Source organism: Papilio machaon, chromosome 16 (genome assembly GCF_912999745.1).
Source record: "Papilio machaon chromosome 16, ilPapMach1.1, whole genome shotgun sequence".
Classification (NCBI taxonomy): domain Eukaryota; kingdom Metazoa; phylum Arthropoda; class Insecta; order Lepidoptera; family Papilionidae; genus Papilio; species Papilio machaon.
In genome coordinates this window covers 4,810,302-4,836,934 of record NC_060001.1, presented here as the reverse complement: position 1 = coordinate 4,836,934, position 26,633 = coordinate 4,810,302, and the positions used below count along the sequence as shown (strand labels likewise).

Below are 26,633 nucleotides of genomic sequence, written 5' to 3'. Positions count from 1 at the left end.
AAGATAAAAAATGACAAGAGTGACAGCGGAATCCCGCGCGCGCGTCCGAACCGCGTCCAAGATCTGAGCAACGATTAGTGTCGCGCTCACCGGAATTAGCCACGGGAACAGACACTTCCTTAACTACAGACCGACTTAAGTGTTCCGTCAGTCGGTTTTTAATTTTGTGTTCCATCAGGAGTGTAAGATCGATAAAAGAAAAACAACATAGAAATCACAAATCAGTAATTTGATTTTGTTTAAAAAACTAATGTATTTTTTAAAGTAGATTTATACAGACTTTGTCGTCAAACGTATAAATTTTATTATTATTAGCTTTTTAAATTTGGCAAAATATTGTGCATCAAAGTACATTAGCAAAACAATCAAACTACGCACGGGTCGATATAGCAAAGGGTTTACCCACAGCTTAAACAACTTGTGTTAAAACATGATCTTATACTAAGTTTTTAAAGAGCAAGATAAGGATGGCATGATGTTTTAATACATCTGTTTAGACAGTGGAAACTCACTTTGAGATTTTCGGCGGACACTAGATGAATTAATAAGCTCGGCGCCGTAACGTCAGGCATCCAATCCAACATTTGTCACCGGACCACCAGCGCGGCCATATTTATAGCGCGCCCGTGGGCCCGTGGGCGGCTGCAGCACCGCTCTATCTCGATATCTGTATTAACGCGCACGCATTTAGACATATATACATTTTCGCCCACGTGTCGCCACGCGCATGGCGTAGAGTCCCCATTATCGCCATCACAAACCGTATTACTTGGACTAGAGAGGTCATAACGCGGTACGAATGTTTTAAAAACTGACCTAATTATGGACATACTGACAGATTACTCCATTATCACTAGAAATCGATTTGGGCTATAGTTTTGATACTTTCCATGTTTAATTTAAGTGTGGTGCCAAACGTAACAGAACCCATTGTGTAGTATCTATTGCATAGTCAGAAATATTAATGTCCAATTTATTTCATTATTAAACTTTTGATTGACTTACCTCTTTAAACTTCATGAATAAAATAGAATATTGTCGATTCGTAAATAAAAACTTTGCCTCTCAAACACACACAACTCGCACACTCAAATCCATTTACACGCCCTTGTTGTTCCTCGCTTAAAAATAATAACTACGCATAAATTAACTTACAATACTGATCTATACATTTTTTACAAAATACGTTGTACTTTGATGGATTGTCTTTATAAACTAAACTGAGGTAGACCTAGTTAGAATCGGTCACGTGTTATTTAAACAATAGAACAAACAAATAAGCGCTAAGAAGGTCGAGAATTGTATAGAACTAGCTGTTGATGTGTTTGTTTCGTGTGGTGCTTTCTTGTGTGTATTAGTGTGGTTCTTTTGGTGTTTGTGAAAACATAATCTGGCGAGATTGCTCTGCATTCTGGGGCAATCGAAGTCCTCATCGCCGTCGCATCTGCATTCGGTTAGTGCTGCCGCTTTTTCCTGCTTTTTTAGTATTTTAATGGAATTGAGGCATCGGTTGGAGCACTTTCTGCCGCGGTACATGGAGCGGCAGAGTTGACGGTAGTAGCTGAGTGCAGTGGAGCACTGAGCATCGGCGAGGCAGATCATCTGCGACAGTCGGCAGGATGATGTCGCATTGGCTGCGCCCTTTACCACCTGTGACCGGCACACTTCGATCCTCTGCTTCGCTTCCTCGCAATATTCATCCTCACATTGACACTGCAACAAACAAAAATGGTTATTTTATCTATAGATACGATTATCGAATTCGATAAACAGTACTTTAATAAGGTTAGATAATTTAACTTGCCATTTTACTTTAGTTGGCAATATCTATAAATACAGATTAGGATCTAGCAAAACGTTGTTGATGGGCTTTGAAATGTTTCCATGTGCATTTCTGCAGAGTAATCTCTTAAATCTGATCATCCTTGTGGTAAAAACACCTCTATATTATGTACAGTAAAACTAAAGAAATGCAATTGAACTATTTTATAACTACCATGGCTATAAGATAAATAAATATACAGATCTAATAACAACATAGAGCTGACGCGAAATACGTTAAATAGCCATTACTCCACAAATGCATTTTTTATTGCATGTCATATATTCTGAATATTTATGTTCATGCGTATGGGTATGCTTTAAAAAAAATTATGTTGAATCCTTCTAACACATACACAACTTTAGTATGATGTTTTATATCCTATAATATTATAAACTTTTTGGGGGAAAAACTATAAATCTGGTGCGAGCGTGGCGTGGCTTGTTCGTAAAACTATTTTACTGCTCCAGAAACATTCCGGCCGCTATCAAAACAAATTATGTATAATAAAATCACGTTAGAATACTATCTCTGGAATTAAGTTCACAAATTTTATATGCGTCAATTCGAACAGTTCTAGATTACTCATCGTGGGTTCCAACACCAGAATCTATCCGTTTTAAATATATTGTTTTATACAGAGAATTTGGTCTCAGAAACCATCGGTAAATAATACAATTGATAAGTGATTCAGAAATGTACGATTTTAATTCACTTTCGGTAATAATTGTAATACTCGTACATATTTAACGTATCAACTATTTTTGGCAACTATTATAAAGTCTTTCTATCTTTGGTAGGTAATGTTAATGATATTTTGAGTGATTCGTAGCTGAAGATTTACTTGTACATTACAAAATAACAACTAAAGTATAGTATTAAAATAAATTTAGCAAAATCTTTACAAGACAGAGCAGTTTTAAAAGGCAATTTACTGTAGACTGGTATAATATCTAGGTCTCATTCGATAAGAAAATAAAGAGGGCAGAGCGTTCAGAGCTTGTCTCTTACGTATTTTTTGTGGAAACCGCGACACCTGCTCGGGCGAGCGCTGCGGTGGGTCCCGATCAAGACGTCAAACCTCAAGGCTGAATTACGGGCCTTTCGTTACACCGAGACACCGACCGGCCGACCGTGGACTCGACCACAATAATCACACCTTTACAACGGCATAATTAGACAATTGACCACTCCCAAAACGAATTATCTAAAAAATTGTGTCATTACAATGCTTGATTGAATAAATTAGCGCTAATGTTGCTATTTAAGGATCTATTTCATTATCCATAAGGATATTTTTGTATAACTATTACTTTCTGTTCACACAATCACAATCTGTCACAGTATACAGATACGTGTTACGTAAGGAGCGGAGTACAAATTTACTCATCATCATCATCATCATTAGTTCACTATACATCCCCACCGAGGAGCTCGGAGCCTACCCTAGCTTAGGGGTGACTAGGTCATGGTCAAACACGCTGGCCCAGTGAGGGTTAGTTGACTTCAACAAAATGAATTTCTTCTCAGATATGTGCAGGATGCATCACGATGTTTTCCTTCACAGTAAGAACGTCAAAATTACTATATTAACATAATATATTTAGTTAATACATGTTTTACATCTTTTTAACAACTTTAACAAAAGTAATTATTTAGAATTAAATTGGCTATATGTTGTGTTTCATACCAAATAATAAAAAATTAATGTACTGCTTTGTAGAAAAACGGTTACCGAAATCAACGTCATCCATTGCAAGCACGTATTAAGTTTATAGGTAGGTAAGAGGAGGTGTAAAATGATTACTGGTTTTTCTACTTTAAATGAATATCATTCGTACAATTTACTAGTAAGTATAAGGTGTAAAGACGATTTATATATAATAAGTAGTCGACATTTGGAAACAGCTGCAGCAAAACTACAAGGGGGGTCCGATACCGTATTATACTTTCATTTGTTTTTGTTGATTCAACTGCGATTACTACAAGTGCACCACGAATTTCCGTACAAAACATTATTTTTACAGACAACGAGGATGAAAATCTCTTATTAGGCAAGTGCCTCGAGAGCTTAGGGTCGTATGCCTACAAAGTAGTAACTTATCATTGCATGAACGACCTAATAGTTTCAATTTATTATAACTATCAAAGAGTTTAGTCGCATTAACTATACGGGCACAATTCGAGTGCATTGTGTATGAGGGACAGTTTACGGGGTCATCAACCGAGACCCTTGATGGCGTTGCATCGCGTCCGACAAATCTGACGTCTAAATTAGATTTTATTACGGAGCGTCTGCGTACCGCAACACGCCATCTTATCGCGACACCCTTCATTGTATCCACTAGTACGTGTAAACGTTGATAAAAAAGCTCCAATAAAACTGGACTTGTATCTCAATTGAAAAGGATGCGCCTATAAACAACTGGTCGTGAAATTTTATTGTGACAAGTGACCTTTGATTGTACCAGCTTGTGAGAATATGAGTTTATGAATTTAAAATCACATTGATTACAGTATGTTTAACAACAAGTGGGAGCCTTGACTCTGATAACATGATCTTATTGAACTTTTATATCTTTTTTATGTTTGTTTGTCGAATCTGATTCAAAAGGGTAAAGTTTTCGCGCATCTGTATCTGTCAAAGGCATGTTTGTATATTTGTATTTTTGTAGGTAATAAGTTCAATTACGACCGCCTGCAGCCGAAACGATTGATTCGATTGGGACTAGTAAATTCGTATTCTTCCCTTGTATATTAAAGTCAGTTAGATTTCCTTAATTTTTTTCTTAACAAATAGTGTTTTTAAATCTTACGTTCATAAGCTCCTTGCCCTCTTCAGCTGTGGTGAGAGCGATGAGCGCGTGCTCGCATGGTTTAGGGCAGACGCTGGTCGGCTCCGAGAGAACATCACCGCACAGGTACATGTAGTTATTGAGAGCAAAGCCACAGCCTGTACGGTAGGCGCAGCGGGTGCGCGCCTCCGTACAAGAGATGGCCGTAGCCCGCAGCATGTAAACCGCGAGCAGCGTGGCTACAGCCCACATCACCTGGAACAAAGTGCAATAAAATAACACAATTGTTGTAAATTTTGTCTCTAATACCGTTTATATCCCAGTACAGAAACTATGAATACGACATAGGAATTATTTACTCTATATAACAAAAAGTTCATTTGGCAAAAGATCTACCCTTTTAACAAAAATAACACTCTCTCCTGAAGTATACATATAATATTTATAATGCTACATCTATAGCCATTTAAATATGCTACAATTCGTAGTCTTTTGTCTATTCCTATCAGAACAAAATTCGTCTAAAATCGTACAATATTACGATCATCTAAATCTTTACAGTGATAAGCAATGAAGTAACATATTGTAAGTACAACATGCTTCATATGCAAACACATAGGCTTGTGTCGCGGGCACGATAAGTAGGTAATCCGGGCTCTGTACCCCTTCTCGGAAGTCCCGGACCGCTCCGTAAACAAACAGAATCATCTCACGTCCACTCGCTATCGGCTACCAGCTTACACCTTCTAATAGGGAAGCTAGTTTGAAAAATATTTTTTTTATAATGTAACGGCAAGACAAACAATACGTTATCTTTGCGTGCAAAAAATATGCACATTTTGTAGATTTTAATTATGTATATGTTTATCATAATGCTTATTTGTATTACATTAAAAATTTTAAGGCCCATTACATACAATAACTCTACTATTGTTTTATTATCATCGATTATATTGGTCCCTATTAGGTAGAGCAAAAAATATAACAGAAATACTTCCAGAAGCAAGATTATACAAATTAAAAAAATAGTTCGTAAGTAAAAGTTGTCAACCCTACAGGCGAGTGACAAGGGTCGACGGCCGGCTGAGAGTCACGGATGGTAAAAGAAAACAAGTGACAACTTAAGATGTCCAACTCGCACGAGCACTTCAACTTCTACATTACAATAACAATAAAACACTGTGTTAAACTAAATTAGACCTTATTGTTTTAATTAAAGGACTAATTATAAAATAGGAACGAGATAAAGAAACTTACAAGCATAAAATGGATTTTTTAAATAAATCACCTACGCAAGAATTATCGCTTATGATCAAATTTGTTGAAAGAAACCAAAATTTCCCCCTTTGTAATTTTTTACTTAAATGTATGGAGCAAACTTATTTCCTAAAATATTTGCTGTGCTCTATACAAACTAAAGCAGATGAAAAAAAAGTTCTAAAAGACTCAAATCGTGGAATCGTGACACAAAAATAAATAAGTTAAAAATGAAATACTTTGAAAATAGACATAGACGGCATGGTAACACAGAGTTATATTGAAATACGAGAAAGTCATCGCTATGACAATTTTACAGCCCGACGAGCTGTTAGCGGATGGGTGTGAAAAGCGTCAGTAATTGCTTAAACATAGTCGACATCGCGTAAAAAATATACACTGAAAAACTTAAAAATTTAAACTGGAATAAATAATCTTGATAAAAGACAACAAGCATCTTTTTTTCCAATAATGTAGTTCTTATTTCTTTTTGCGTAACAAAATACGCTTATACGCGTAACGTAGAACGTACATAAGTCCTTGTTACGCGAATTCTCTAGTTATCGAATCGCAAACGACAGGGAAAATAAACCACCATCATAAAAAAACCTGCTTAGTGCTGTTAACGCATGTCAATAGTGTCGTAAGAAAAATTGGGCAATTAAATCTTAGGTTAGGTGGCAGAAACTACTCTTTACCAACATTCCAAACTGCATGGTCCAAAAACTGCTGATTTTATTGGCCTAGAGTTATGAGATATAAAATAAGAAAATTGCATTAGCACGACTACTTTTGGGAGAAACGTAACGATACCTTGGCGGCTCTAACAAGGAGCGCAAACAAAACATGCGCCTGCGCAGCTAACTTATTGCCTGTCGTTAAGCGAGAATTGCTTGTACAAATAATTACCATATTGTCCGTGTCGGGTAGAATATATTGCTTTGCACGGCTTTTCAATGTGCCTTTTTTTAATATAGCGTTTAACTGGACAGTATTTATGTCAAAACCTGCAAAAAGCTGTGTCTGAAATTATTCTTTTTTAAATTTTTCTGCATCACAATTTATAAATTAAAGTAAAATCAACCTGCCCTTATCCCTATGGAGGGTCGGCACAGTATGTACTACTCCTCCATACATCTCTATCAGCCATCATATCTGAATATACCCCCTTATTACGCATATCCTCTTTCACACAATCCATTCATACTTTCTTTGGTCTTCCTCTACCTTTATAGCCATCCACATTCAATCTCATTACCTTTTTGTTTATATGATTATCATCCCTCTGCATAACATGTCCAAACCACGCTAACCTTCTGCTCCTAAATTTCTCGATAACTGACGCTACTTTCAAACTTCCTCTGATATACTCATTCTTAACTTTATCTTTTTTTGTCACAAGAGATTTTGCAAAATGCTTTAATATAATACCTTTATGTGCGCGACCACTGGCGAAGCATTTACATAAATAATTGAGAACAACAATACGTTACCTGTATGTATTTGTACAGTATCTCTACTGTTATAATAAGACGATAATTTTAGCAGGTCTAGATACATTTATCTGTTAACCGTGACGCTGTAGCGTTATTTCGGTTGGCGGCGTCTGTTATCTGTCAGCCGGTGATTCGCTTTAATTCAATTAGGTCACGGTATCACACGGTGGTCGCCTGAAGATATTGCGTCTACGTTTTGTTATTAAACGATAAAAAGAACTCACAACTATAGTCTGTGACTATAAAAATTGTGATTACTAAATTACCTGACCTGACAACCCTAGACAGACGTGACAGAAAATATAGACTCATGAAAGAAAAAGTTATTAGCAATTAAGATAAAGGTAAAAATAGTTCAGGTTAGTGATTTTAATATCAGTCCTAAGCTGGGTGTCAAGGATGTACAACAATAAAGAACTTTTGTAAGGCGTAAAGAAATCTGCATTTAAATTTTAAGAGCGGTTTTTACGTATTCAATTATAACCTCATTATACACTAATTCTAATAAAAATTATGCACTAATTCTATGTAAATTTATTTGATCTGACTAAACGAAGTAAATTAGTTTTAATTGCTAATTAATTATATCACAGCAATATATCAAAATTGATGAATGAATATTTTGCAGACAATTTAGTAGTGTTGCACAAGCCCGGGGTGCTTTCATTACACGAAAACAAGCGATCATGATAACGTTATCTGCAGTGATAACACGGCCATTACAAGCCAGAGCTAGCCTACTTGCACCACGATAATATTCAACCTAATTACATACTGAAATGTTACGTAACTTTTACCATTGTAAAAATCCATACACGCCAAATAATATTTAGACCAAAGTTTATTAATTTCATTAAAAAAAACAGATAGTTCTTCATGACTAACGAGAAACGAAAAATCTTACTAATATTACAAATGCGAATGTTTGGATGGATGTTTGTCTGAAGGTATCTTCATAACGGCTCAATGGATCTCGATGAAATTTGGCATAAATGTAGATCATAGATATTACATTTTTTTATCCGCGCGGACGGAGTCGCGGGCGACAGCCAGGTTATAAATCTGAATTAAAAAAAAAACAAATTGTATCACTGATTCACAGAACTATATCAAACCAGTTAACTCAGTAAAATATAAAGTCGTGAGAATATGTGAGTTGCAAATGACATGCTCAGGTGCACCCGTTATGATGAGTCTATCAACGTTTCTTTAACTGATTATACTTCCTAGTAATCTGCTTTCCCTATAAGAAATTTAATACTATTTATTCTATAACTATTCCTAGTATACCTACGGCAATAATAATTATCAATGTAGCATTTTATTACGAACTTTTTACATGTCATTTATACACATTAATAAAATTGGATTGTCTGCATGTATTACTGAAAAAAAGCATATTTCGTACACTTGGTGTATATTTGCGTTGCCAATAACGAAAAAGCGAAAAAACATTTTTTTTATTGTTGTCTGTCTGTCCGTAAGGCCGCATTTGTTACGGGTAATCTCCGAAACGGTTGGGTTGATTTTGACGGGACTTTGACGGGAAGGTAGATGCATGTAGCATATTATAGGCTACTATTTTTTCTGAGCTGACAAATTCGCGGGCGAGAGCTAGTAGATTAAATAAAAACTAATTCAAATGATATTGTTATTGCAGTTTTTTTAATAAGAGTGACAGAGTGACGATAATGGAGTTTTACTTCCTTTGTTTATTTTTTACTTTTCACCATTACAAAAATAACATTTCGAATTTAAATTGAAACTGAATTAAATTTGAAAATAGAAGAAAAGTTTAATTAAGTGCTCGTACAAAGCTGTGCAGTAAATAAAATGTTACTGCAAGCCGTTCTGCATTTCTGAGTAATAATATAGCGACATAAATACGATGGCCGTGACAGTGGAATGTCGCCTAACTTCAGAGAACCAGTGCATCGGAACAGGACACCGGATTTAATTGTCTTCATACTCTTATTCTTTTAAACAAACCATACGATAGTTTCTATAACCACTTTAATTGTGATTAAAAGTTTCTCTTAAATTTTTAATTTAAACAATCTTCAAAGAATATTAGAAGGTAATGTATTTGCAATTTATTTATACTCGTATACGCGATAAGTATGTAAAGAAAACGAAGACTTCAACAAGTAATCTACGTGGAATTCAACAAAACGAAGTTGATTGAAAAGATTAGTTTAAAATACTTTAAAAGATTAGTTTATAAATCGGCATAAAAATCGGTAAAAAGTAAATCTAAAAAAATATTATCCTTGAAAATCTGATGATCTGATGATGAAGCAAACATATCGAGTTTATACAATTAGCGTGTAAATAGTCATAATCTACTTAACGTATTTTTACGTTATACGACTTTGTGACAACATCACCATCTTTTATTCAGTTCACGTACAGAGTATCTCACTTGAGCAATTGACCACACTTCGAGATTTTTAAACAACAAAAACTCATGCGGGTTACTGCGAAGAATTTTAAACTTCCCATACGTCTCGGATTCCTTCGCGTGTTTGAGTTTTTTTTAATGCTGAAGTGACGATGTAATTTAAAGAAAATATTATACCGTTTGTCCTGTGAGCAAGTCAAATTTAATTTCAATTTTATTTTGAAAAAATATATGTATATTATTTAACAACATACGTTAATTGATAAAAGTAATTATGAATACAGCCTTGAGTTTTAGGGCCAGTGGTATTGGATAATAATGGCAAATTTTATATTACTTGGTTTTAAAATTACATTTGTTTTTAATAATTTATTACTAAAATGTAATAACATTTATCGTGTTACGATGTTTTGCTATCGAGAATCGCGATCAGTCCTTAGGCCATCATTATCAGTTTACATCAATTATCCCAAACACAAACATTCACCTAAATATCTCTTCAGCACTCTTCAAATCTCAATTCAACACATAGAAATAATTCTGTAAATACGACCTTAATTTCTACTCTTCTAATTCAAGGGTTTTCTTTTTTTACTGTACCTTTAAAACCGATGACATTATATGAAGTGGTTTCAAAACACATAATTCAAGTCCAACAAAAAAACAACGGTCATGCATCAAGAAAAGATTTGGGGAGACAAATTTTGACGCACATGGCACGCAGATGCAAGCCACACTTTGAACGCTACACATTTTTCAAACATTCTCAATAAATCGTGACATATTTGTTTTTTTTTTCACCGAATGTTACGATGTATTCGTGCAGTTCTAAGCTATAATTTGATATTTTAATTTTTAATGCTAATAAGGTCAAATAAAAGTAAAGAAAAATAACTAATTGTAAAAACAATAAACCGGACTGACTGCAACGCTATACTACGATGAAAAATACGCATCGAATGGAATACATAAAAATACATACCCGGGAAAGACATATCAGTTAAGCTACTTCTCAGTCGGGCAAACATAGATAAGTATTAGTGCAGATTGTAATATTAATTCTAGAGTAACTAAGTGTACAAAGTTGTTATAATTATTACATATTAACTCATAACTATAATGGTAGTATTTAATTTCTCAAAAGCCAATTGTGCTGAACAGGAAAGCAGTATCCCGAACGCGTGACCGAAATCAAAACATGCACGGATTTAGGCATCACGATGAATTTCGGCGGCACCCTCCGTAAACTGTCCATAAAAATTTAACAAAGGAATTGCCATTATTATGGCACCCCATAAAATACGCTCATAATCTTTAGGCGTATTAAAAAACATTTTCCATTGCAATAAAATGAATTTATATCCAGAACTATGTACATAATTCTGAATAAATTCCAACCAATTTTTCGATCCGGTACAAAATATTTTTATAACCTCTAAATAATTTCGTTAAACTGAAGTTCTTACAATAGTATCGGGGCCGTTGCAAATTTTAAAGACAAAAAGTCAAAAAGAAACTTTTCCCTGTAAAGTTTTTGTGACAACCGAAACTTGAGTTTCGCAAAACGATTACAGAGCGGAAAATTATGCTAATTTGAGTTACAATTCTTAGTAAATACGAAGGAAGACAACCGTTTCGAGTGGATCTATTTTAATGTAACTGTATCGAAATAGTTCTTGATTTGATTCAATCCGTGTTACGCGTGTATCTTTGCAGCTCTTAAGCTTTTTAGTCTTGACTACTATTTGATATCAACTTGTATAAGTAACAAGTATATTAAATATCCTTACATTTTGTTAAGTGTTTGGGTGCGTTTTAACGCATTATAATTTACGCTTGTAAAAATAGCAGTTGACGTAATTTATCTATTTGTAAATTGTTTGTTATTCAATAAACGTCTGTAACTATGGTTTCTACGTCAGTAGAAGTACTTACGAAGTGAGAATAACAACATTACTATGGGCAGCGTGATGTTATTAATCATTTTTAGTCTATGACTACAGTTTATGAATAATACGTGCAACCACTGGAATGGTGGAAAGATTGCGAATACGCGTGCCATAAAACTCACCAAAACTTCTAGACCTTCCTTTTTTTTATTGTGCGGCGCTATGCCGCCCTCTCGTTCTCCCCTGGCGTGTTTTGGCCAAAGACCTTATCTAGACTTCTCTACTTCTTTTACTATCTCCGTCTACTCTAGTCCTTCCTTGCACAATAAAAGTATTAGTATTTTTTATACGAAAAGCAGCCAAACGTGCAGTGGGTCGCATAATGTAAAAGTTATCCTACGCCCATTGACATCTGCAACACCACAGGGAGCGCAGATGCCTTGTGTGCCTTTAACAATGTGCATAGATTTACTTTAAGCTTTCTTTTAACTGTGAATCAATTATTTCACATTTTAACGTGTGTTTATGACTAAACTATAATTATTGAAGATAATCTAAGTGGTTGTTAAAATGAACAATATAGCAATGTAACAATTAGTTCATCATTCGTTGAAAGAAACTCCATTAGTTATATAATTTTTTCATGTAACTCATATTAGAACTATTCATTAGAATTGGAAATTTTAAGCGATTGTAATCTTAAGATGCATTTAACGTCTCAAGTAATGGCCGGCGATATATTTACGTCAGACAGTTAACAGCCAGTCTCATTATTTCTAAGCACGTCTTCGCAACAGTTAAGGACACGTTAAAGCGTACACAATACTGTGTTACCGTCTTAATCAATGTAACCATTTCTATGCACGATCCTATGAATAGAAATAGGAATTCGCAACATTCGCCAATAGTTGTCTAGAATATTAACTGGAATAAACGGCTAGAAAAACACTTCAGCCGATGTCTAGCTTTTTTTGTGTTTTGGCGTAATGCCGAATCTTATTCTTGTAAATGCAAATGTTTGGATGTATGGATGCACGTTTGTTAGAAGGTATCTCCAGAATGGTTGCATGGATCTCGCTGAAATTCGGCATAGATGTAGAACATAGCCTGGAAGAAAACAAAGGCAACTAATTAAGTTTTCTTTTGTAATTCTATTAATATCATAAAAGTTAACGTTTAAGGTATTTCACAGTCTTGTCCATGGGACATTTTAGTACCAGTTTGGAAGACGATCGCTTATCTTATTAAGAGTGGTTCTTTGCTTTGACACACTGTATTTCTCACAGCGGATCAGCTAAGCGCAGGGAATAGTGTATCGACAAAAATTAAAAAATGGATCTGGTACAGGTATCTGTTCAAAATATGAATAAAGTAATGTTTCTTACTTTTGTTCCTTTTGTTTTGTAATTTTAAATTAAAGCTATGAGAACATAGCATCTCTAATCATAAGAGGTTTTACCCAACCGATGGGAGAATTATGATTGGCAGTCGACTCGATTTAAAAAAATTATCGCACTATAAGATTTAATATAATATTATAATTAAACCTTATACCGGTTTTTTATCTTGAATTTCCACTGCCGGAACTACTTGGCAAAGTATGTTGTTATTTCGTTGTTTTTAAAATAAAATGAGAAGGATGCCTATACGTCTTTAACAGCAGTCAAAAACAACAGTTAACGATAGCTTTTATATATTTTATTACATTGAAATTCCACGGATTGTGATAAACTTTGAAATAAGTAACTATTAATTAGTTTTTGCTAACCTTACTAATATTGTAAACACAAATGTTTGGTTGTCTGTTAGAAGGTATCTCTAGAACGGCTACATGGCTCACGATGAAATTTGACTTATGTATATATAGAACATAGTCTGGTAGAACACATAGGCTACTAATTAAGTTTTATTTAGTCTGCTAGTTATGTATATTTACCTTATTTTGACAAGCAATAAGATAATACTAACTTTAATTATTACCTACTTAAGTAACAATTAAGTTACCCCTAACTCTACACGTAAACTTAACTTATTAGTTTATGAATTACATCGACATCTATTTTCACTTTTATTAGAATACAAGTTTAAAATAAGATAAATCTACGTACTTTTACTGGTCCGCTCTCGCTGTGGTCACATGGCTTGTTGTGTTCATTGGAAAGTTATTTTTTATTAACAAGTTCTTATAAAATACACTAAATCATCACTATATCAATGCAAAAAATAACCATCACGATACAACTGTAACTTAACAACTTTTGTTTACAGTTTACACTATGTTTTTGTTTTGAATTTTGCCTCGTTTTACGGAACAGAGAAACGACACATAAAAGACGTGCGTTTAGGTCGCACGCGCGCTTACGATTGAGTAAAATTAAGTTGTGTAGTGTGTACCGTGAGCAACACAACACACACACTTCTTCGTTCGTTGGGATGACAGCTCGGATGTCTTCTTTTCTTGTAGACCGTACGCCCAACCGATGCAATGTAGAGTCTGGCATAATCAGAGCCCCGCGTAATAGACTTGTCGGTGATTTTGTTTTTGTTTTAGCGTTCAACAACCGGTCCGGACGTACCGAATGGAGATTGTTCTCGGGTCGCGAGATCTAAATCAAAATAAATTACTATATTACGGATTAAATTTCTTTGAACTTTTCGAAATTCTTATCAAGTAATAAATTACATATCTCTGAAATAACTGAATCAATGGAATGTAACAAATATTCCTTTCAATGTAGAGATTTTTTTAATATAAATTCTAGTCTTTTTATTTCTATCCACTCCTGTTGAACTCTGACGCGACGAATGACCTCGCTGTTGAGAATCATATCTTGTGATCATCTTATATTGTAACTCTTAACCTACTTACCTACTATCTTAATAATATTATAAATGCGAATGTTTGGATGGATGGATGTTTGTTTGAAGGTATCTGCAGAACGCCTTAAGGGATCTCTATGAAATTTGCATAGATGTAAAACATAGTCTGAAAGAACACATAGGCTACATAATAAGTTTTTTTTAATGCCGCGCGGACAGAGTCGCGGGCGACAGCTAGTACTTTAAAAAAGTGATCCTACATGTAATCTTACAATTGTTTAGCAAGATTTCTTTTAATTTTTTAAATATCCCTGATTTATTTATAATGTTTTCTTTTCTGTAGCAAACTCTGAGAACATAATTATACAGATCTCATATCGGCCGACGAATATTTTTTGTGGAGCGCGGCCGGACTTTAAGTACTTATTGTAATAAAAAAACTTTATCTAAAAGTTGCGTTGATTGAGTTGTTACGCGGGAGCCGGAATGATTTCATGCTCTCGCTCACGGCAACCGCTCATGGCCGGCAGGCGGTGTTTTATGGTCTTATAGATTATTACGTTCCAAAAATGGTACCGTTGGAAGGATTTTTTTTTAAGTTGAATAAGCCAGCGTTTCACTACGAACCTTTTGTTGAGCATAACACGCTCAATGAAAGCTTATATTGAAATTACTACTCTGGTATTTTAGATTAAAGCTAAATAAATTACTATATTAATTAAACGACAAACTAACTAAATGACTAAAAAAGCTATATTGAGATATATTCAGCTTCACTTTAATAGCTCTATAATGTACCTACTCACAATAAAAAACATGATCATAATAACTTAATAACAAACAAAATACTTAAATGTCTACAATCCCTACAAATCCATGGAGATAACTCAAAAACTACTTGTCAGTATTTCATTAAAAAATAGACCCATGTTGAATAAACATTCCCTTTGGAATTAACAAAAAGATTTTCAACTACTAGCCACCACCGCAGCCGATCTAACTTAGACCATCGGCTAGCATAGCCCTTGAGTGTAAGCTAGTTCAAAGTTGTGTGCAGTCCCATCGTCTGTTAGTAATATTCATTTCTTTATTAAGTCCGTGAATTGTAAGCAAGAATGTGCACGTTAATGACCTCGATCTATCGAAAAGCCGTTGGAAAAGTATACATTTTTATAATTGCATGCTCATATTTTAAAAAAATAAAATAATTATGCCAAAAAATGGGTTTTGTGCATATTAGAGGATTGCAAGGTTATCGGACCAGGTGCGTAGTGCAGATTGTGAAAAATCTAAATGTAAAACCTACTTAGGCATAGATGAAGACAATAAGTTATATAGGGATGTTACAAGGCTACGGTATACCCGTTAAAGACCTTGCAGTTTTTTGACATTGGGCGTCTATAACTTAAAAGGGTTACAAGTAAGCAAAAATTTCCTGACTTCTATCGAAAGTCATCCATATTGCAACTGTTACTGAAATGCAACTTATGTCATTAGATTTTGTTATATCTTTATGGAATTTCTAAATCATGAAAATGGCAATATTAAACTGCTGCTACATCGTTGGTCGACGCTGTCAAAAAGTCAAGATGAGTTTTCCGACTGACAAAAGATCCTTGTTGATCAATCAATTTCTTTTATAACGGCGGTCCTTTTTTACTTTGCCAAAATCCAATTTATAGCTTTATAGAGCTTTGTCTGAACCTTGTTGAATCGTGGAATAATTTTTAAGACATTGACAGTTGACAGGGGGCGCAGATAGCTTTGTCGGTCTCTAAATATTCTAAAAGTGAATTCATTTCTATCAAACGATGTTACTATTTGATTTTTACTTACCGCTAAAAAAAATATAAAAAAAATGTCTACCATGTAATAAAATTTATCGGTACGATGACAGCTGTGAAATTGTCAAGGCAAGGGAAAGAATTTACGAACGAAACTGTTTTTAAAACCGTTCATGGTTCCGTTTCCACTTTGCTTACTGTCAAAAGTTCGAGATTTGTTTACCTATTTATTCTATTGCACTTTATACTTAATATATTTAATGTAAAACACTATGGCTGTAAATCCCATAAAATATTTAAGTAAGGATTTAATTGATAAACCAATACCTCTGGACGTGTGGCTGCAAGGAACAATTGAACAAGTTGTAGGAAATAACATATTAATAATCTCAGATAACTTTGGAAAAGTGAAAATAACAAAATTGGAATCAGCTGATGGGGTCGTGGATACCAAGAGTTTATGCAAAGGTAAGTAAAATGTAGCAAACCAGTTTAAGAACATTACGACTTAGAAACATGGGACTCATACATCGTCGATCTCATCACATCACTGATGCATGTGTCCGTCAGTATTTTCAGTCAGCAGTGCTTATCTCTATCTATATATATAAAAGAAAGTCGTGTTAGTTACACTATTTATAACTCAAGAATGGCTGATTCGATTTGACTGAAAATTGGTGGGCAGGTAGCTTAGAACCAGGAAAAGGACATAGAATAATTTTTAATCCGTTTTCTATTTTTTATTCCGCACGGACGGAGTCGCGGGTAAAAACTAGTAATTTATATATTTCTATCTGCAGGTACATATTGTTGCATAATAGGTGTGGCAGTAAACACTAAAGGTCTTCCAGAAGTTCAGGCCACTAAATTTATAGACCTGAGCATGCAGCCTCAAATGAAAATGACTTGGGAGACTGAAGTACAAGAAGCACAATTATTACTACAAGGAAAAATATTACCAACAATCAAATAAAAAGGTTACATGATTAAAAAAGGTGGATTAAGATGTTAAGATGACTAAAGTGAGAGAAGATAGGTTGATCTGGAGAATGAAAAATTGGTTCGCGGAACCTACATGATTGTTATAAGGACAGGGAGATGATCAAATGAAAAAACATTATATTTATAAAACAGTCTATTTTTCCCCAACCTCTACAAATATAATCTGGAATGAAGTATAAAAAATATAATGATGGCTCCTACATATACTATAGTATGTTTCAAATGCAAATTTTGCAAGACAAAACTTTAAACATCAATACAATTAATTATGCTGTCTCAAACATATATTAGACAACATCTACAATTCTTTCCGATGTTACATTTAAATTTACACCGTATCTATAAAGTTTTTTAAAAAAAATATAAAACAGGGGTTAAATTGCAGCATAGTCTACGTAGGAGCTATCGATTTATTTGTAATTTAAAGTTCGGACTGTGTATACATTCACATAAATCACATAATCTGTATATGTCCATAATTTTAAAAGAAATATTTAAATAATGATTTAGTTACGGTTTTATGTGAATGTACAAAAAGTACAAACTCATTGTAACAAATATATGTTACCGTGAACAGTAAACTTCTTGCATGTTAACTCATAAAAATCTAGCAACATCAATTTTCTCTAAATATAAAGTGTTTATAAAATCAAATATATTTGTAACATCATTATTAAAAACAAAATAAAATATATTTGCAATATAAATTTCGAATAACCAACAAAATTATTAATTAATAAATAAAATGTAAAACGGCTTGACTTTATCACATGCACCATACAATAGACATTGAAATTGAAATTATATGAATGAAAATCAAATTCAACATCAACTTATTGCAAACTACAACAGTTTGTAAAACTATAAGTCACAAAATTGTAAAGTACAATAGGGAAACTTGGCGGTGTTCCACTTTTAAAGCTAGTTGTTTCAACGTTTTGTTTGATGCAGCTTTTAAATGTGTCTATACTAAAAAAGTCTAATCATTGTTACATGGCTGATTGCTTTTTATTATTATCTCGTCGTTTGCGTAACTCACTGCTACCTAATTTTTTATTTGTAAGAAAAGGCCGAGTTTGTATTGTTGCAAGGAATGTTTTTCTGTAAGCGGAACACTGCGGATTTCCGTGCCTGTGCATATTCATGATTTATTCATTTTGTAGACTTTATAATGTCTATATTCTAATTTCGTCTGACGTAATATTGTTTTATTTATTTGGCCTTGCCAACAAAATATGTTACGAGTTTTACATGCATTTTATATTTTAGTGATACCACACCAATATACCTATATAATAACCGAAATAACATAATCCATTTACCTTAAATTGTTACATTTTGAATACAAATATTGGAAGTAACAACCCATATATATATTTATAGTTTGGATCCGGATTTTAAAAGAGGTTGGAGTTTCTGAGCGAGCATCATATTCCCGGCAATCTTCAGCTTGCCTTTCAAAAATGCAGTTTGTGGGTTGAGACTACCGGATGCTAAGGCTATGAGGTCTTCATCCGATAATGTCATAGTTGTATCCGGTTTACCACTTTTCGGTGCACCTTCATGAACTGACCCGGTCTTGAGGTCCAAGGCTTAATGAAAGAAACAATTTAATTAGTTAATTTACAATAAAAATTTGGCTTATTTAAATTAAAGGTCACCAGTTATAAGTAAAATTACGATATGCCTACTGCCCTGAGATAACTGCAATAAGACAAAAGGTTGCAGATTATCTTTAATAGACAGAAATGTTGTTGATTTTCAAAAAAGGGTAAACTTTTCCTTGTTCTATACATCCTCTGCCAAATAAATTTCTTTTTCCTACCTTTTCTTATCAGGAAATGTCTGCGAGAAGACCATAATTGTATGAAAGACTGGTTGATTAATTTTTATAAATATTAATTTGAATACTCACTCCATTGCTTGACTGTCTTTCCGTTCTCAGTAATATTGTAGAGATAGACAGCTCCAATAGATTTAGCCAGTGACGGATTGGCTTTGACTTGTTCATCAATCTTTGCAAACAGTCCATCACTCTTTAAGGATGATGATGATTGCTGACTTGGTGCAGAAGATGCTGCGGTACCACTCTTGACAACTTTCTTAAGATCAACGAAAGCACCTGTATAAAATAAATTATATCAATATTTGTGTTAGAATTAAAGTTTTTTTTTTTGCTATATTTCAAAATTCTGTTATATAGTAGTTAGTTAGTTTAGTAATTTCAAGTAGTGAGGAAAAGTCACAATAATGAAAACTAAAAAAATTACATAAATTTTTAACATAAAAACAGGTACCTTATGGTATTTAATGTATTTGTTTTTGAGAAAGTGTATCACTATTCGAAATGCCATGAAATTTAAAATTGACCTGAAATAACAATATTGCCGGTTTCCTTCGTCTTGGTCTGGAAATGTACCCGTGTACCCTCCACCCACATCTCAGTGGCGAGAGTTTGTCCCGGCAGCACTGGCTTGGCGAAACGCGCCTTCACAGCCTTCACCAAAGATGCATCATTACCGCCATATCTACACAGAATTAAAAACAATATGTAGGTTTTATTCCAACACATTAACTGCCACTATACTTGTTCTTGAAGTTTACTTAAATATAATAGTAGTACTGAAAATGTTAAACATTAACAATTGTTCTGGATTTTATCTCGTTGCTTGGAACTTGGCAATTATTCTGTAATTGGAGCACAGCGAAGGGCCCTGACTGTACGTGAAATGCATAGTCGCAACCTACTCATTTTTATTTTTCAATCGCATGTATGATTGTGCTGACCTAGTAATTTGTTAATTATATGAAAGGCAAGCAGCCACCTGAATTCGCCGAAATGGCGAAGCAACCGCTGCCCATAGACGCCCGAAATTGCAGATGCGTTGCCTACCTACCTTGTATCGACGGAGGAGGAGACGCACAGAAAGAAAATATTGCGCCTTCTTATGCATCCCCTCCTCCATCAAATCCATTTCCCGTTCCCAAGCTTTCCTTATAAGGAAAGGATGGGAAGGGAAAGAAGACTAAAATTAGGTCTACGGTCCGCATATTTCACAAGTGAATTATTGACAGGGTCATAAAGTAAAAATAAATGATTATCAATACACTTACTTGGCTAGAACATGTCTTACGGAAAATCCGAGTGAAGCCAGGCCGTGGAGGATTGGCTTCTGATGACCAGCAGCTGTCGCTACGTTGGGGTCAATGTGTAACGGGTTCAGATCACCGGACAATCTGAAAAGAAATATTTTTAGCCGACTTCAAAAAGAAGGAGGTTATCAATTCGACTGTATTTTTTTTTCTATGTGTGTTATCGCGAAACTCCGTCCTTGGTGGTCCGATTTTGATAATAATTACTTTAATCGAAAGGAAGTGCTTGCAGTTGGGTCCCATTTTTTTTGTATTGGTGTAGTACTCAAAAGTACACAGACAGACACTTCATGTATATAATTTTTTTATTCGATATTGAATACAGACCTTTCAATTTTGATATTTATAGATTAAAAATTATATGGAATTAAAGAAACATACTAAGTAGTAAATGTGTTCTTCCAGACTATGATCTACATATATGCTAAATCATCGAGATCCGTTAAGCCGTTCCGGAGATACCTTCAAACAAACATCCATCCATCCATCTAAACATTCGCATTTATAATATGTAATATTAACCTGTAGAGTGCCGCTTGGTCTTCGCTGGTCTTCTGCTCAACGACAGCATCAGGCGCTCGTTTGGGCGCAGCGGCAACATTCACCGCCTTGCTGCTGTTGCGAGGTCCACCGAAACCACCCTGACCCAGCACGAACACGTGCTGCTGAGTACGAAATACCAAACTCTTGTTCTGGTATATCTCACCTAAGGAAAATATGAAAATATTGTTAAACATATATGTTTAAATTAACAGTCCCCCGCGACTTCGTCAGCGCAGAATTAAAAAAATAAATAAAAAGGTATGCCCACACACATTTGCCCATCCGACGGACAGACAGACCAATAGAAAGATACAAACATTTTAAAATATAATTTTTATATAGTTTTTATTATTATTATTATAAAGCATCACGTACACGAAATATGTTTTTTTTTTTATTTTTTATATTACATAAAGACACGCCAATTCTATTTTATGTTTAGTTAAACTTTTACACAAGAAAAAGAACACAAACTCAACCTCAGTGAAAAAAAAAATACTTCACTATTTTTAATGAAAAATGACATAAGGTAATTATTACACAGATATCTTTGAATTACTTAACTTCGTTGAAATTCGAAGTTTGTGACATTTATTTGTAACATTGATTAGATTTTTACAAGATGGGAAACGAGCAAGCGGTCACATGAAATGGCGAAACGACTGCTGTCCATAGACACTCGCAATTGCAGATGCGTTACCTACCCTCAATCGACAAAGGAGAAGACGCACATAAAGAGAATATTTAACCTTCTTATGCATCTCCTCCTCCATTAAATCCAGCTCCTCTTTCCATCCTGTCCTTATAAGAAAAGGGGTAGGAAGGGTAAGAGGACTAAAATTAGTCCTCCAGCACACACACTCATAAGACGAAACGCGGAATTACTTCCACTTGACGTCTGTCTTCTGTGTGGTCGTGGTATTTCACTGAGCGAGCCGGACAATTCGTGCTACTGATGTTGTTGCTGGCTTCTACCACTGTTGGTAATGTAAATGTGAAATATTTATAAATAATACTGACTGTTAACAATGGCCACCGCACTGGATCCCTTGTCCAGGATATCTACCACGTAGTTACGTATCGTGAATTCGCCCTCGGTGCCGGGGAAGTCGCTCACAAACTCTATATATTGTTCTCCGTGAAGGATCTGAAACAATAGTAATCAAACTGTTACTGTTTTGTCAAAGATAACGCTTTGTTGGAAAAAAAAATAGCCTATGTGTGCTTCCAGACTATGTTCTACAGCTATGCCAAATTTTAGCGAGATCCATGCAGCCGTTGTGGAGATACCTTCAAACAAACATCCATCTATCCATACATTTGAACATTCGCATTTATAATATTACTAAGATAAACCATAGTCTGTGCCCATTCGAGACTATACTCTTGATTCATTTAGTAGTTACCTACATAGAATGGATACAGTAGACATACATATAGATAGTATTTTTTCTTCCTCAAAATACCCTAAATTGTCAAGTCTAATTTCAAAAGAGGGCTAGTATTTGACATCCAGGAATTATTTTTGTAATAATTTTATAAAAGGTAGTTTTAGTTTTCTTAGATGGCAGCACTGCTCGACCCCGCCACTCTTTTGTGACAACTTCCGGCGAATGGATTGAGAGTGGTGGGGTTGAAACAGCGTTTGATTATTGAGTCAGGAGCTCGGCCAGTCGTTGGATATCCGTCGATGTGATAAGTCGTCTAGTGGAAAGACAGTCGTCTAGTAGAATTGACCGTTAGAAATGTTGAAAATGGAATAAAAGTATTCACTGTGCAATGAATTGGAGTTTTTCTTGACATTTCAGAAGTGGGATATAAAAATCCAGGTATGAACGCCCTCAGAATTTTAAATACTAATTTACATTAAAAAAAAAAAAAAATTACTTTAAAGTACAAAGTAGCTATAACGCTTGTTAATTTTTTTTTTTTTTTTTTATTATTTTATTTTACTTTCGATACTGCACAAATATGACACTGTCATACTGCATTTGATCACGAATATTTTCCAAAAATACAAATTATGCATATCTTCTATCTATCTATATATTTATAAGAAAGTCGTGTTAATTACACCATTTATAACTCAAGAACGGCTGAACCGATTTGACTGAACCAGGAATAGGATATAGGATAATTTTTACCCCGTTTTCTTTCTTTTTTTTTTAATTCTTCGCGGACGGAGTCGCGGGTAAAAGCTAGTATATATATAAAAGAAAGTTGTGTTAGTTACACTATTTATAACTCGAGAACGGCTGAATCGATTTGACTGAAAATTGGTGGGCAGGTAGCTTAGAACCAGGAATAGGACATAGGATAATTTTTACCCCGTTTTCTCTTTTTTATTCCGCGCGGACGGAGTCGCGGGTAAAAGCTAGTGTTACAAAGACTTTTTATTGAGATCATTATTTACGTCATTATAAAAAAATATTTATTTAATGTCTTATTGATTTGTAAGTATCGAATGTGATTTTAACTCGTATTTTCACTTTTCTTTATTTATATTTATGCTACCTATTTTGAATTCTTTAGAATTTTAAACGTTTTACGGGATATTTGGAAATTGAATATGGGTAATGATTTCATAGTTATACAAGCGAGACCCCCCAACAGGGAAATAAATAATAGAGGTTTCTATTTTATTATGTATGAAACTTTATTTGTGTGTGAATCATTTACTTACTTTTTATTTTTTTGTATTTATGTCTATTGAAATTACTCGCTTCGAACGATTAAACAGTGGAGAAATATCATGTTTTTGGGATACCGATTGAGCGAACAATGAACGTTCGCTGGATAATGATTGAGCGAACAATGATGTACGCTGGATAATGATTGAGCGAACAATGAATGTTCGCTGGATAATGATTGAGCGAACAATGATGTACGCTGGATATTGATTGAGTGAGCAATGATGCTCGCTGGACCGTAGGAAACGAATGACTTTAAATTTGACTGAGACTGAACTTTGATGTAAATAAGAGAGATTGAGACATGATTCCAGGGATTTAATACATTTAGATATGACGTATTGAGATATGATATGATTTATTTCTCAAAACTGATAGATTAAATTGAAATTTTTCGATTATTTGATCAAAAACTCTTAAAATCGGTATACATGAAAGTTTGATGATGAATATCTTTTGAACGCTTAATTTAATCGCCAAAACATAAGATACCATTTTTATAGAGCAGTTAATTTGCTACAAAAATTTCAATTGCGCATTCAATAATAGCCATTTCTTGTCGAGTTATAAAATTCATAAACAAAAGTGACATTTGACTTAAAATAATCAATCTTAAATCTTCAATATTAGTGAAATGGTGAGGTTTACGGAAAAAACATAAGATACCTTTTTTGTAGAGCATTAAATTTCCTACAAAATTCTTAAAAAAAAAAAAATTTCTGTACGACCAATTAATGATGAGGAATGAATTATTTTCTATTGGACTGAGAAAAAAATGAAAAACTGCGACGCGGAGGATCTTCCTATTAAAATTAAGAGTGTATTATATATAATTTGTATCAAGGATTAAAAGGTTCTATACAATTAAATCAATGAGTATAATATGAAATAATATCATTTGCATTTGAAAGAGGTAAGATTGGGCTTAAGAAGTATGAAAATTTTCCGGAAAACGTAGTATGAACTCTTGGCACTTCACATATATTATGTGCGGAGCGTTGAATGAAGATTAGCTCGTGATTGTATGTAATTGATGAGTGATGATGAAGGATAAGAGCCGGTATATATAGTTGCCTTACTGTAAGAACTTTACATTCCCTGTACAGGTTAGCTGTTGGATATCTGTATGGGCGGTTTGTGCTGCATTTTAGTATACCGCGTTGGGCTCTCTCGAGTGGAAAAAGGTTTATTTTATTTGAACCTCCCCAAGACGAAATACAATAACTTAGCACAGACTGACATAGGGAGTAATATAACATTTTAATGATGTCTTTTATATGCACAAACCCTGATGTTTTGAAAACTGCAGTTAATTTTCTGATTCCCTGAGTTAATTGATTACGCTAAGATATCTAATTGAGGTAACATTTTTGTATGGTCTGGCATTTACACATGATATTCGGGAACCTGTTTTGGCAGGTAGATGAGGTGTGTGCAAGTAGAAAGAGGGACTCGAAATTCTGCGGGTTCTCAATGGAAAATGTTACATGCTTTGTTTTTCTATATTTAATGTTAATCTATTATTTCTGAGCCACATTGAGATGTTGTTAAACGCTCCCTGGGCTGATGCAAAAGTCTCAGGCCAGGTGTCTCCTTGGACAACTAAAACTGTATCATCAGCATAAGTGATAATGATACCGCGATCGACTGGGAGGTTGCAAAGCTCGTTTATATAAACTAGAAAGAGGGTAGGCCCTAGTATACTGTCCTGCGGAACACCACAGCTAACAGTTAAGGAGTCACTTATATGAGGTCCTATCTTTATGCTCTGTGTCCTATCCGAGAGGTAGTCTTTGAAAAGGTTAAGTTGAACATTTTTGATTCCTTGTTTTTAAGACCTTCTAACTTGTTTAAAAGTAGCGGTATTGGCACAGTGTCAAAGGCCTTTGCAAGATTTAGAAATAGAGCAATACTCTTTTTTCTGATAGTTTTTGGCGACATATTCTGTTAATGTTAGTACAGCATTTGAAGTCGACCTATTTCTTCGGAAGCCAAATGGATTTTTAGAGAACATGTTGTTGTGTTCTAGATAACTGACCAATCTATTGTTAATTATCTTTTCAAAAACCTTCGATAAATATGTTAATATGGAATTGGGCCTGTAGTTACCAACAATCATTTTATCATCACTTTTGTGCATAGGTATTTTTTTGCCATGTTTAAGAGATTTAGGAAAGACTCTTGACTGTAGGGAAAGATTAACAATGTGTGTTATGACTGGTGCAAGTAAGTAACTATTTTGGCGTAGTACAGCGGAGGGAATATTGTCCCAGCCCATGGAGCTATCGATTTTTAACGCGTTAATGGTGTTCAGAATTTCAGGTATATCGGCATCTGTTAGGATCACGGAATTTAGTATTGTATTAGTTGGCTGTAGACTATTACTTATATCAGTGTCGGGAGCAATATTTTCTGCGAGAGCTTTACCTATATTAACAAAATAACTATTCACATCGTTGACTGCTTTTTTTTTATAGTTGGTTATTTTCTAGAAGATCTTGTGATACCTTGGGAATTGTTTTAAAATGTGTAATTTCGTTTATGATTCGCCACGTTATTTTCATATTTTTCGCTTTACTAGCTTCCCTCAGACGTTCTATTTCATAATTGGCTTTTGCTTTTCTAAGAAGGGTTTTACAGTGATTTCTATAACGTTTATATGTCTCAATAAAAATAACATTAACAGGTTGATTTCGTAATTTCATATGCATTCGATCTCTATTTTTCATGCACCTTAATAGTCCTGTCAAGATCCAGAGTTTTTTTTAGTGTCTGGTAATTGGTTTAGATATATTATCTAAAAGATAGTTTGTGGCCAAGTTACAATCAGCAGTAATAAATATTTTTGAGAGGTCTGATGCTTTGATTGTTTCAGAAACTTCTTTGTAATTAGTCTTGGTAACAGTGATAGTGAAAAAGGGTTTTGTTTGGTTAGTATCCATGACTAGGAAGGAATATGGTATCGTGGTCGGTGAGAGCAT

General features: G+C 34.3%; 3 protein-coding genes across 3 annotated transcripts; 1 reads left to right on the top strand and 2 right to left on the bottom strand.

The window, feature by feature from the left end:
- Window positions 1-392: 392 nt before the first annotated feature.
- LOC106711162 (growth arrest-specific protein 1) lies at window positions 393-14,011 on the bottom strand. Its single transcript, XM_014503402.2, has 3 exons — window positions 13,769-14,011; window positions 4,639-4,872; window positions 393-1,713 (listed from the first exon to the last, which is right to left on the bottom strand). Exons 2-3 carry the CDS (start codon window positions 4,867-4,869, stop codon window positions 1,246-1,248), a joined length of 699 nt encoding a protein of 232 aa, XP_014358888.2. The 5' UTR covers window positions 4,870-4,872; window positions 13,769-14,011; the 3' UTR covers window positions 393-1,245.
- A 2,481-nt stretch (window positions 14,012-16,492) lies between these two features.
- LOC106711178 lies at window positions 16,493-17,563 on the top strand. Its single transcript, XM_014503421.2, has 2 exons — window positions 16,493-16,732; window positions 17,065-17,563. Exons 1-2 carry the CDS (start codon window positions 16,537-16,539, stop codon window positions 17,235-17,237), a joined length of 369 nt encoding a protein of 122 aa, XP_014358907.2. The 5' UTR covers window positions 16,493-16,536; the 3' UTR covers window positions 17,238-17,563.
- A 1,051-nt stretch (window positions 17,564-18,614) lies between these two features.
- LOC123721804 (peroxisomal multifunctional enzyme type 2-like) lies at window positions 18,615-26,633 on the bottom strand. Its single transcript, XM_045681651.1, has 8 exons — window positions 26,477-26,633; window positions 25,904-26,079; window positions 21,983-22,109; window positions 20,942-21,125; window positions 20,381-20,503; window positions 19,637-19,794; window positions 19,182-19,388; window positions 18,615-18,858 (listed from the first exon to the last, which is right to left on the bottom strand). Exons 1-8 carry the CDS (start codon window positions 26,631-26,633, stop codon window positions 18,644-18,646), a joined length of 1,347 nt encoding a protein of 448 aa, XP_045537607.1. The 3' UTR covers window positions 18,615-18,643.

Excerpts from the sequence above, each read along its gene's own strand:
- LOC106711162 (XM_014503402.2), bottom strand. The coding sequence starts at position 4,869 with ATGTGGGCTGTAGCCACGCTGCTCGCGGTTTACATGCTGCGGGCTACG. Across the intron at positions 1,714-4,638 it reads AGGGCAAGGAGCTTATGAAC|TGTCAATGTGAGGATGAATA; the intron begins GTAAGATTTAAA and ends TGTTTGTTGCAG.
- LOC106711178 (XM_014503421.2), top strand. The coding sequence starts at position 16,537 with ATGGCTGTAAATCCCATAAAATATTTAAGTAAGGATTTAATTGATAAA. Across the intron at positions 16,733-17,064 it reads TACCAAGAGTTTATGCAAAG|GTACATATTGTTGCATAATA; the intron begins GTAAGTAAAATG and ends TTCTATCTGCAG.
- LOC123721804 (XM_045681651.1), bottom strand. The coding sequence starts at position 26,633 with ATGCTCTCACCGACCACGATACCATATTCCTTCCTAGTCATGGATACT. Across the intron at positions 26,080-26,476 it reads AATATTTATTACTGCTGATT|GTAAAGCTCTCGCAGAAAAT; the intron begins GTAACTTGGCCA and ends TTGTTAATATAG. Across the intron at positions 19,389-19,636 it reads CGGCAATATTGTTATTTCAG|GTGCTTTCGTTGATCTTAAG; the intron begins GTCAATTTTAAA and ends TATTTTATACAG.